Genomic DNA, 11,488 nt, shown 5'->3' with positions numbered 1-11,488 from the left:
AAAAAAGAGCAAGATATAAGATACAGAACAGTATATGTAGTGTGTATTCTTTGTTCAAGAAAAAGGGGAATAAATATATATATGTATATACATAAGTATGCATATATATTTACAAAAAGAAACATTGGAAGGGTAATAGAAACCGGTAAAAGTGGCTACCTATGGTGGGGAAGATGGAAGAGTCGTGGAAAAAAACAAGGTGGAAGGGAAGGTAATGAAAGCAAGACTTCTGCATATACCTTTTAATATAAATTTGAATTTTGAACTATGTTTTGCCTATTTAAAAATCCACTAAATCAAAAAGAAAATTAGCAAATCCTAAATTTGAAAACAAAATATCTCAGTTGTATTTCAAATTAGTACAGACATACCTTGTTTTATTGCACTTCATAGATACTGCTTTTTTTTTAAATTTATTTTTTTACAAATTGAAGGTTTGTGGCAACCCTACCCCGAGTTTAAATCTATTGGCACCATTTATCCAACAGCATTTGTTCACTTCATATCTCTGTGTTGCATTTTGGTAATTCTTGCAATGTTTCAAACTTTTTCATTATTATTATATTTGTTACGGGAGCTGTGATCAGTGATTATGACTCACTAAAAGCTCAGATGATGGTGAGCATTTTTTAGCAAAAAAGTATTATTAAGGTATGTACATTGTTTTTTTTTGGCATAATTCTATTGCACACTTAATAGACTATAATATAGTGTAAAAATAACTTTTATAAGCACTGGAAACCAGAAAATTCATTTGACTCACTTTATTGAGATATTCACTCCATTGCAGTGGTCTGGAATCAAACCCCAGTATCTCTGAGGTATGCCTATAATGCATACAGAGAAATTATTTCAAGTGACTCCTGAATAAGTATTTTGTACATCCTTGGTAAGATGCAAAGAAATCTTATATTTTATTCAGTATTCCTATTATTAGTAGTAGTACTAATTATAATTTTGAAACTATATTTTGAATATTGTAGTATAAAGCAAAAAAATGTCAATTTACACATGCTATTAGAAAATAAGATTTTTATTTTTTATGTATTTTTTTAGAGGGGGAGGAGGGGCAGAGGGAGAGGGAAAGAGAATCTTAAGCAGACTCCACGCCCAGCACAGAGTCCAACACGGGCTCAATCTCACAACCCTGCGATCATGACCTGGGCTGAAATGAAGAGTCAGACACTTAACCGACTGAGCCACGCAGGCGCCCCAAGAAACCAAGATTTATAGTATAAGAGAAATAGAGATACACATCAAAGAAGAAAACACTGTGGTAATAATAACTTGGTTAATATTGTTTAAACTCATTATTTTTAAAAATACATTTTCTAGTTCTGTCCATTGAAAGGGCCTGGAAGCAATGATGGTCCAGTAGCAATGAGCACATCTTATGTCCAGAGTTTGGTTTTAAATATCATTCCCCACTAACAGGAACAAGAAATGGCTGATTCCAAAACTGGAGTAAAGAAAGCACAAGATGAGCCTGGGACATCTACTCATGTTAGAAACCGAAAATGTGCTCAAAACTAACTGGTACACGAAAAGGATATGAAAGGACCTTGGAGCTCTTCTGGACAGACTTAGAACAGTTTGAGCAAAAAGAGCATTTACTGTAATTGATTGTAAAAATACACATCCCTACAGAGAGAAAACTAGTGTTTGGAGGTGACCATTACAACTCCTTATTCTGAAAACTAGTGATTAAAGGGGAAGATTTAAGCTTTTATCACGCCTTTTTTTAGAGGAATTTTGCGATTTGATGAATGAAATCACTTAAGAGATTTTTTTTTTAAAGATTTTATTTATTTATTTGACACAGAGAGAGAGAGCACAAGCAGGCAGAGTGGCAGGCAGATGGAGAGGGAGAAGCAGGCTCTCCGCTGAGCAGGAAGCCGGAAGTGGGGCTCGATCCCAAGACCCCAGGATCATGACCTGAGCCGAAGGCAGACACTCAACCGACTGAGCCACACAGGCGCCCCTGAAAGCACTTCTTTAAAGAATACCACCAAATAAATGTAAAACTAAAGACAAATTAGAAAATCGCCATTTTGGACCACCTAATGAAATAACTGATTCAGGCAAATATTATCAATGCGCAGGTTGTTAGGGAGTGGGATATTCATTTTGATGTCAAAATAACACCTGGCAGAGCATTTGCTAAGTGCAAAGGAGAGAAACCAACCTAAAGGAGACCTCTCCTTTATAAGGAGAGATCAACCAAGTGATCAAACTTACCATCAAAATAGTGTAACAGCCTGATATTATACCCTCTTGAGTAATTCAATATGAAGTGCAAAGCATCTTTCCTAAAATGCTTGATCTGAATCTCATTTAATGCCTACTTTATAGGAGGTACAGCAGATAGAGGAACAAGTTAAACTACACCATGAGGAAACAACTGGGCAAATGCAGGAAGTGGTAAGATACTCTATAGCTGGTCTGGTTCAAGACATCAGTACAAAGGAAGGTGAGGGGACTGTTCAAGACGAGACTGAAGAGCTACAAGCAAATGCCATGCATGAACTTAACTGGGTAGGAGTGCAAAAATAAAAGCCCATGTGGACTCAATGAAAGACTGAATTTAGATGAAATCAGAGGATAATTAGCTTCTTGGATGTGCTAATGGTTTCATCGTTCAGGATGAACTTTTAGCCCACTATGCCTATTTTAAATATTTTGGAAATTATTTTTATAATTTTCTATTTTATAACTACAGTAACAAAGAGCCCAAACTCTCAGTGGCCTAAAACAAAGGTTTCTACCCCCTGTTGTGTAGCAGAGTAATTGTGCATTTCCTTTAAGAACAAGAGAGATGTTTACTGATTGGGGTAGGTGGTTTAGAGTGTGATACTCCTATCATTCTGCAACAGAAGCTCCAAAATATTGTTAAATGCAAATGCTTCTGAAATTTGCTTTCAGTTACACATTCCACTACTTTACAAAAGTTGCTGTGCAAAGGGATATTTTACTTGCTTAGAAATAACTAAGGCAACACTAATAGAGTTCATAAAAATGGCAGAAATTAGTGTTTTATTTTCTTAGAAGACAAGTACCATAGTATATATCCTGTTCTTCAGATATTCAATGATTCTAGATTACAGTTGATCTTTTTCTAGAGACAGATTTCTAAAGCGTACAGATATGTATTTTTAAAAATAGGTTCTACATTTTAACTTAACCAAAACATGTTAATACCATTTGGATTACTGCATGGAAAAGCCAACAAAATAGCTAAAACTTGGCCAAAGAAAATGGATCGATATCACTGATAAAAGTCTGCAACTGCTCTCAATAGTTTTGTAAATGAACAGAATTTCATACACCTTAGAATGCCAACTGAAAATTTTTCAGTACTCTCAAGCTGACCTGAAGAAAAAAAAAAAAAAAAAAGAGGTCCGAAAAGGCTATTCGAATGGCCAAAATGCAGAACACTGGCAACACTGAACGCTGGTGAGGATGTGGAGCAACAGGAACTCTCATTCACTGCTGGTGGGAAATGGTGCAGCCACTTTGGAAGACAGTTTGGCAGTTTCTTACAAAATTAAACATGTTCTTACTATATACAACCCAGTAATTCACTCCTTGGTATCTACTCAAAGGAGTTGAAAACTTCCATCCACACAAAAACCTGCACACAGGTGTTTAAAGCCAACTTTATTCACAATTGCTGTAACTTGGAAGCAAGCCAGGTGTCTTCAATAGGTGAATGAATAAACTGTGGTACATCCAGACAATGGAATATTATTCAATGTTAAAAAAGAAATGAGCCATCAAGACATGAAAACACATAGAAGACCCTGAAATGCATTTATTAAGTGAAAGACGTCAATCTGAAAGGCCACACACTATATGATCTCTACTATGTGACACTCTAGAAATGGTAAAACTATGGAGACAACAGAAAGATCAGTGGTTGCCAGGGGTTGGGGGATAGGGAGGGATTAATAGGCAGAGCATAGCGGATTTTTTGCGCCATGAAAAATACCCTATATGGTCATTATTCATTTGTCCAAAACCCACAGAATATACAACACCAAGAATGAACCCTAAGGTAAACTATGGACTTGGGGTGATTATGATGTGTCAATGCAGGTTCATCAATTGTAACAAATGTACTACTCTGGTGGAGTATATAAGAAATTTCAAGGTCTGACCTTTCTCTCAATTTTGCTGTGAACCTAAAACTTCTCTTAAAAAAATAGTCTTTAAAAAAAGGGGGGGGGGCTCCTGATACTACCCCCCTGCCCTGCTACTCTACCAAATAAAGAGAACTTAAAAAAAAAAAAAAGGACTTCCCTCCATCTTTATTTAGTCAAGATTCCCTGAGCTACTTCTGGCCTAGCTAACCTTTCCAAACACTCCCATATAAACTCTTTCCTGCAAGTCACTTTCATCATCCTGTTTGTCTCCAGATCTGCCTTTGGTGAGACATTTTACCCTGAATGTATATACTCACTGGACACTGTCTTCCACCAAAATTAGTGACATTATCAACTATATTTGCTGAACCTTTTAGCCCACTATGCCTATTTTAAATATTTTGGAAATTATTTTTATATACAAGTTATTATTTATCAACATCAACCTTTTGGAAAATGACTTGCTCAAACCTTACAGTGTTATGATTAGTATAATGTGCAGGTCCATTTGCCTAAGTGAGGAAAGAAAAAAACCAATCACAACTGATCCCATTTGTGTTTTTCCAAAAGAAAAACATCCAAAGTAAAATATGAACATTTAATTTCCTTTAAATAATATGTAATAATTTACATGCTATACATTCCCAAACACACTGAAATTTTGTAAGACATATACACAATCTGCTTTTTGCCAACATATACCCTATAGGTCACTTAAGATGTTGACTGATTTCTCAGTCCATGTGTGAGCACATAAACACATATATATATGCCTGAAGTTGAAGATAATAATAAACCAAAAAAACACTTGAATATAAGAAGTCTGCCATGGAAGATTCCAAAACCATAATCAGTAACTGGAACCAAGGAACAAGGCACAAAAGTTTCCCTTTGTGGTCACAAAGATTAAGTTTTCTGTCCCAGTGCTTAAGTATGGAAATAGGCTTGGCTAAATCACAAACTATATTTTATAGTACATTTCTGTTACTGTTTAAAAAGGAGTATTTTTCTTATTACATAATGCATTACACAAAAGCATTGGAAAAATAAACAGGATTAGATAAGTTCTCATACGATAAAGCTTTTTTTCCATTTGAAAAAGATATTTATGCCTAAAACTAATATAATAGATATAAGTACAGTAAAGAGAAGCATTAGGGATCCTATCCAGGTTTCCTATTACCCCTGAATCATATCTCTTGTCAGTCATGTTACTTAAACCTTCCATTTTAAAGCCAGCTGGGTGATACTGTCAATTGCATGTGAATTGTTTTTTTTTTTTTTTTTGTCATGTAAAGATACGTTACTAGCACACAGAACAGATAATATAACATGGCAAAATGAAACTTTTCCTAGCATTTAAGTTGTTCCTGCTAAACATTAACTTTGTACTAGGCTATCCTTAATTTTCCTTTTTTATTCCTATGTTAATGGAGAAGAAAAAATGTTCCACATAGAAATGGCTGCTTTAAAATTCATGCAACCAAGCAAAATCTAAACTATCTGTACTTCCTTTTTTTAACCCCAAAATTTGGGGGAAACTGAAAGCCTGTTCTAGGAAGAGCAACTCATTGAGAGTTGAGAGAGAGAACAGTATGTGTGTATATGTGTGTGTACACATACACATTCTTCATTGTTTCTAAGAACAGTTTTAGAGCCTTAGCTTTTTAAAGTTACAGTTATCCAAGGAATAAAGCCAAGCACAAAGTAAGAATCAAAAGAATGCAGTAATCCATACATAAAAGACAGTCAAATAAGTTTACACATATTCAAGAAGTCAATAATCTAAGTTGTAAATAATGTCATCAAATGTAGCACTGTACAAACTGTAATCAGAATAAAACCTGCAGTTTCATTAATTTTGAATATGGATGTGGGAGCAGCTGACCATGAACTTAACGCTGTACGTGCACATCTGTTTATACAGGACTGTTGTAGCATGCAGCCCCCGCAGGGATGATGGTGCAATTCTTTACAAATAAAAACAAGGCTGACCCAAGGAAAAAAAACCAAAAAAACCAAAAACCTGCTCTTGGCTATAAAACTTAAGAGTAAGTTGAAATTTTAAGGCTTTCTTAGAATATTTTTCATGGCACTTCAACATTAAACATCACTAATAGGCAAAATATGTAAATATCCATAGTTACAGAGTTATAAAATCAAAAGTACATGCCATGTCAATTATTAAGTAAGGGAGAACTTTCTCTAGTTTTGTTTCCTGGCAATTAAATTATAGTTAAGGAAGGTTATTCAGAATTGTTTGGCTGTAATTAACATATAAATCATACAGAAATGTCAATTCACTAGTATACAGTACAAACTGTGTTCTGAATAAATCTGCCAACACCACTCGTTTCTTAAAGAACTTAAAGTCATTCCCTGCTGGAAATGCAATTAAACGGACTTACTTCTCTCACAAGAGCAGTTATTATCCTTTCTTCAACTATTAAACTCTAAGATCATTATTTGACAAATTCCTTTTGGTCATGCGCACATCATTCTCACAACAATCCAATTCTTGCACTACAGTCAGTCCAGAAAATACTCTACGGATCTAACAGGTCATTCTGGCCACACCATACTCTAAGCTGACCACACCAGGTTCCGACTTGGAGAACTCTTCAGCGTATTCACTGTAACGATTATCTGCTGGGTTGCTGCCCTCTATAGTTCGAAGAGCATGATTCACAGGCAACAGAGTTTGCTCCTTAAAACACAAGGAAGTTTTGAGGGTAGGTGATTCAGGATGAACTGAATGTAACAATTCCTTGGTGAGAATTTCATCTGTTTGCTTATTTTTACGTTGCTTAATTTTCTAGAACAAATCCAAATTTGAAAAAAATTACTAATTACACACACTACATGTTCAATACAGGTTAGATGAAAGAAGAAACCATGCTTTTGTAAATGTTCTCTTTATGAACAATATACAAAGTTAGATCTCAAAAAATTAATAAAATCTAGTGGAGAGTAAGACATGGTTGAGAATCCTAATTGTTTATAACTTTTACAGTGGAAAATGGTTATTATGCATGACTGTAAAAGATCAAGCCTTCATATTTGAAAAGGGCATAGATTACTTAGGAAGTATAAAAGGTAAACATTTTATAATAAAATAAATGTGTATGAGACTTCACCCTGAATCATAACTATATAATATAACAAACACACACTTATTTACCTAAAGAAATTTCTTACATGGTTTCCCTACAATGATTTGTTAGGTGAACATAACCAGCTTTAGAACACAACAGAATTTTTTTATATTTTTAATTTTTTTTTTTTTAGATTTATTTATATATCTTTGAGAGAGAGAGAGCAGGAGAACAGTGGAGGAGCAGAGGGAGAGGGAAAGAGAAAATCTCAAGCAGACTCCCAGCTTTGGCTTGATCTCACAACCCTGAGATCATTACCTGAACTGAAACCAAGAGTTGGACGCTCAACCGAGCCACGCCCAGGCGTCCCAACAGAATTTTTTTTCCAAACAGAACATAAGATTTTAAAAGTATTCTGTGACACAGTGTCATGCTCTCTAATCCCTGGACTGATCTCTGGTTACTCTGCTGATATTTACCTATGTCTTGGATTTGCCTCTCTCTTTACACATCCTCCTATTGTTTCCTCAAGCAGCCATTAATTACCTCCGTATCTGAGAGATGACTAAGGAACAGTCCTGCTTGAGAGGCAGACACGACAGTCTGAGTTATACCAACTGTCTAGGATTTTTAAAGTATGGACTCACCGATCCTTTTTGCTTATATGTGATGACAGAGAAAAGATTACAAGAAAGTCTTACGGTGGAGAGAGACTTTTTTTTTTTTAATTTTTTTATTGTTATGTTAATCCCCATACATTACATCATTAGTTTTTGATGTAGTGTTCCATGATTCATTGTTTGTGCATAACACCCAGTGCTCCATGCAGAACGTGCCCTCTTTAATACCCATCACCAGGCTAACCCATCCTCCCACCCCCCTCCCCTCTAGAACCCTCAGTTTGTTTTTCAGAGTCCATCATCTCTCATGGTTTGTCTCCCCCTCCGATTTCCCCCCCTTCATTATTCCCCTCCTGCTATCTTCTTTTTTTTTTTCCTTAACATATATTGCATTATTTGTTTCATAGGTACAGATCAGACACTGGGGAGGGTATGTGCTCTGGTAAGCGCTGGAGAGAGACTTCTTAAACAAGATAAAAAAGAAGGCATAAAACATAAAGAGTGATCAATTTGACTGCATTAAAATTCAAAACATCTATACAAAACATACCATAAATAAAATGGAAAAGACGAGAACAGACTGAACAAAGCCACTTGTGATAGACAGATAGATAGATAGATAGATAGATATCTAACAAAGAATTAATGTCAGGTGTATAAAGAATTCTTTTTTTTATTTTTTTAAAGATTTTTATTTATTTATTTGACAGAGAGAGACAGCGAGAGAGGGAACACAAGTGGGGGGGGATGGGAGAGGGAGAAGCAGGTTTCCTGCAGAGCAGGGAGCCCGATGCGGGGCTCGATCCCAGGACCCTGGGACCATGACCTGAGCCGAAGGCAGACGCTTAACGACTGAGCCACCCAGGCACCCCTGATGTCAGGTGTATAAAGAATTCTTACAGATCAATAAGGAAAAGGCAAATATACCAACAGAAAAATGAGTGGAGGTTTGAATAGGCCATTCAGAGAACAGGAAAAACGAAATGGCCAGCAAATATATGCAAAGTCATTCAACTTCCTTTGTTATCATGGAAATCCAAAACTGAGAACAAGTTAAATGTTCTGTAGTAGCTGAATGGATAGACTGTGATATATGCATATAAGAGAATGTTATACAGTAGTTATTAATAAAACACAAGAATTAAAGCTACATGTATCAACATGGATAAATTTCAAAACAATGTTGAGTAAAATGAAGCATGACAGTATAACAACCTTTAAAATATGCAGTTCCTTAAGCTGGGTGAAGGGTACATGTGCCTTCATGTTTCTGTTGCTCTTTTATGCCTTATAAAAATATATTCTTTTGTATTTCTTCAATATAAAATAAAAATATTTCAAATCACACAAAACAGTATTATAAATAGTGGATAAAAACACATATAGTAGAAGTATAAAAATATGCACAGGAACAATTAACACCAAATTCAGCCCAAAGCAGTTGGGGAGGGCTAAGAAGGAGTATATTTCTTCAAATATATCTATCATGTTTCATTTCTTAAAACAAAAACATGAAAGATCTGAAGCGAATATGATAAATGTTAAAATCTCACAAAGCCAGGTGGTGGATTCCCTGATATTTATTATGTTCATAACTCTACTTTTCTATATACAGTTCACCCCTGAACAACACAGGGGTTGGGGGAACCAACCCCCCCATGCAATCAAAAATCCATATATAACTTTTGACTCCCCCCAAAATGTAACTACTAATAGTCTACTCGTGACTGGAAACCTTACCAATAGCATAAAGAGTCAACTGACACATATTTTGTAAGTTGTATGTATTAATACTATATTCTCACAATAAAGTAGGCTAGAGAAAAAAAGTGTTACTAAGAAAATCACAAGAGAAAATACATTTACAGTACTGTACTTTATCAAAAAAAATCCACTTATAAGTGGACCTGTGCAACTCAAACCGATGTTGTTCAAGGGTCAACTGTACTTCAAATACTTCAATGTTAAAATTCAGGGAAAGCAATCAAACTAACATACTGAAAGTAGAGGAGATCTGATTTGGAAGCAGTCGTGTACTTATGAGGTTTCTATATATACTAATTTACAGAGAACATAAGTAAGGAAATACACTAATTTAATATTCCAAATATATCACATTAGACACTTCAGAATACTTACAGATTCTAAGTCTTTAATATCTTTCTCTAACTGTTTATTTTGCTCATTCATATTCATAATTATATTAAACACGGACTGTCTAGGATGCAATGTTCGATCAAATTGGTGGTACATGTTTCTCCAAAACCTTTATGACAAAAACAAAAAACAACAACTCAATAAATTGTGTTTGAGAAAAATCAAGTATAAATACCTCAATGATGCCAACTTACTTAAAATTGAAAGATACTGTATTTGGCTCCAAAACTGCAAATTTCGGAGATTTGGAACTGTAGAGAGGGTTTAAGTACTTCTTTTGGTCATCCAGGAGAAATGGCCACAGGGAGTAAGTCTTTTCCTTTAACCTTAATGTAATGAGAAAAACAAAGATCTTTCCCACAGATGCTAATACTCATTTTTATAAATCAGGCAATTGTTTCCCAAGTAGACTTAAGTTTTAATTTTTCCTTCTCTTCGCAACCTAACCTCACCTTGTCTCTGAATTCTGTATTCTCCCTTTTCTCCTTTCACTTATAATCATGAAATAAATAAAACCATGTTTCTCTGAACATAACACAGGTCTACCATTTTCTCTCACAACCATACACGTTAAGAGATTCCTTTCAACTCACACAATTTCATAAACATGGTCTCTGTTATACCTATTTCAAATCACCATACACATGTATACAGAGTAAGACACTTGTATCACTCTTTGGCCTCATTCTCTTAGCCCTATATCTGGGCTGTAATAACATGTATTACAAAGCAGGGACAAATTTAAGTGTGAGTGAGTAGCAAAAAAAGGGAGTTAGGAAAAATCAGGACATTATTCAACAGTAAAAAGATGCCAATCATATTGCAACTCTAAGAGTAAGTTAGGTGAAGTAAGTGGATAAAGGGTAGAATGGTTTAGATAGTATATTTACCAAATAAACATAAAATAGTTGGGGGTACAGGGGAAAAATGGAGAGTCTGCTCATTTTTCTATGACCCCTAAGATGACCAATAAGTAAGTTCTTAGAGAAAGACTACTGGGAAATAAGTGCTTTTATTACCATCTTCCTTTGTAAGAGGATGTCTGGCACTGAGAAGAACAGTTTTTCCTAAAAGAGCTCTGTACTCTTAAGAGTCACCTGCTCCAAATTATGATACACTACTGTGAATTACTATGGCACAGAGCTAAAGTCTGAATGCTCTTTGATTTGTTCACCTCTGTCATACTCTGATTTCACTTGTAATTCCCTTTACACATCTTTAGAATCTTCCAAGTGCTCTCAGTTCTGCCTTCAATTCTGTTGAGAGTCAGAGTATGTGGCTGTCTTCAAACTACTACCAGATCTAGCTTCTCTAATATGTCACTTGGACATTCAAGAATCTATAACTGCTCTTTATTGACTTGTAAGAAATCTAAACTCAGAAACCCAACCTAAAAAAAATTTATATTTAAGCACTTCTCACAGCCTTACCCCACATTTCCTTTGCATCAAAATTTAACCAGAAACCCCTACTC

General features: G+C 35.2%; 1 protein-coding gene across 2 annotated transcripts in view; it reads right to left on the bottom strand.

The window, feature by feature from the left end:
* Positions 1 to 3,640: 3,640 nt before the first annotated feature.
* MTMR6 (myotubularin related protein 6) overlaps positions 3,641 to 11,488 on the bottom strand; it is a 35,171-nt gene continuing 27,323 nt past the window's right edge. The window contains exons 12-14 of one of the 2 annotated variants that reach the window (XM_036117247.2): positions 10,209 to 10,340; positions 9,997 to 10,123; positions 3,641 to 6,957 (exon numbers count right to left, since the gene is read on the bottom strand). In XM_036117247.2, coding sequence (XP_035973140.1) covers positions 6,697 to 6,957; positions 9,997 to 10,123; positions 10,209 to 10,340 — 520 coding nt within the window. In that variant the 3' untranslated portion in view covers positions 3,641 to 6,696. The remainder of the gene's footprint in view (positions 6,958 to 9,996; positions 10,124 to 10,208; positions 10,341 to 11,488) is intronic. The other variant, XM_078070553.1, reaches the window with a different exon arrangement.

Source organism: Halichoerus grypus, chromosome 4 (assembly GCF_964656455.1).
Source record: "Halichoerus grypus chromosome 4, mHalGry1.hap1.1, whole genome shotgun sequence".
NCBI lineage: Eukaryota > Metazoa > Chordata > Mammalia > Carnivora > Phocidae > Halichoerus > Halichoerus grypus.
The sequence above is the reverse complement of the archived record's forward strand: the minus strand, read 5'-3'. Positions and strand labels throughout refer to the sequence as shown.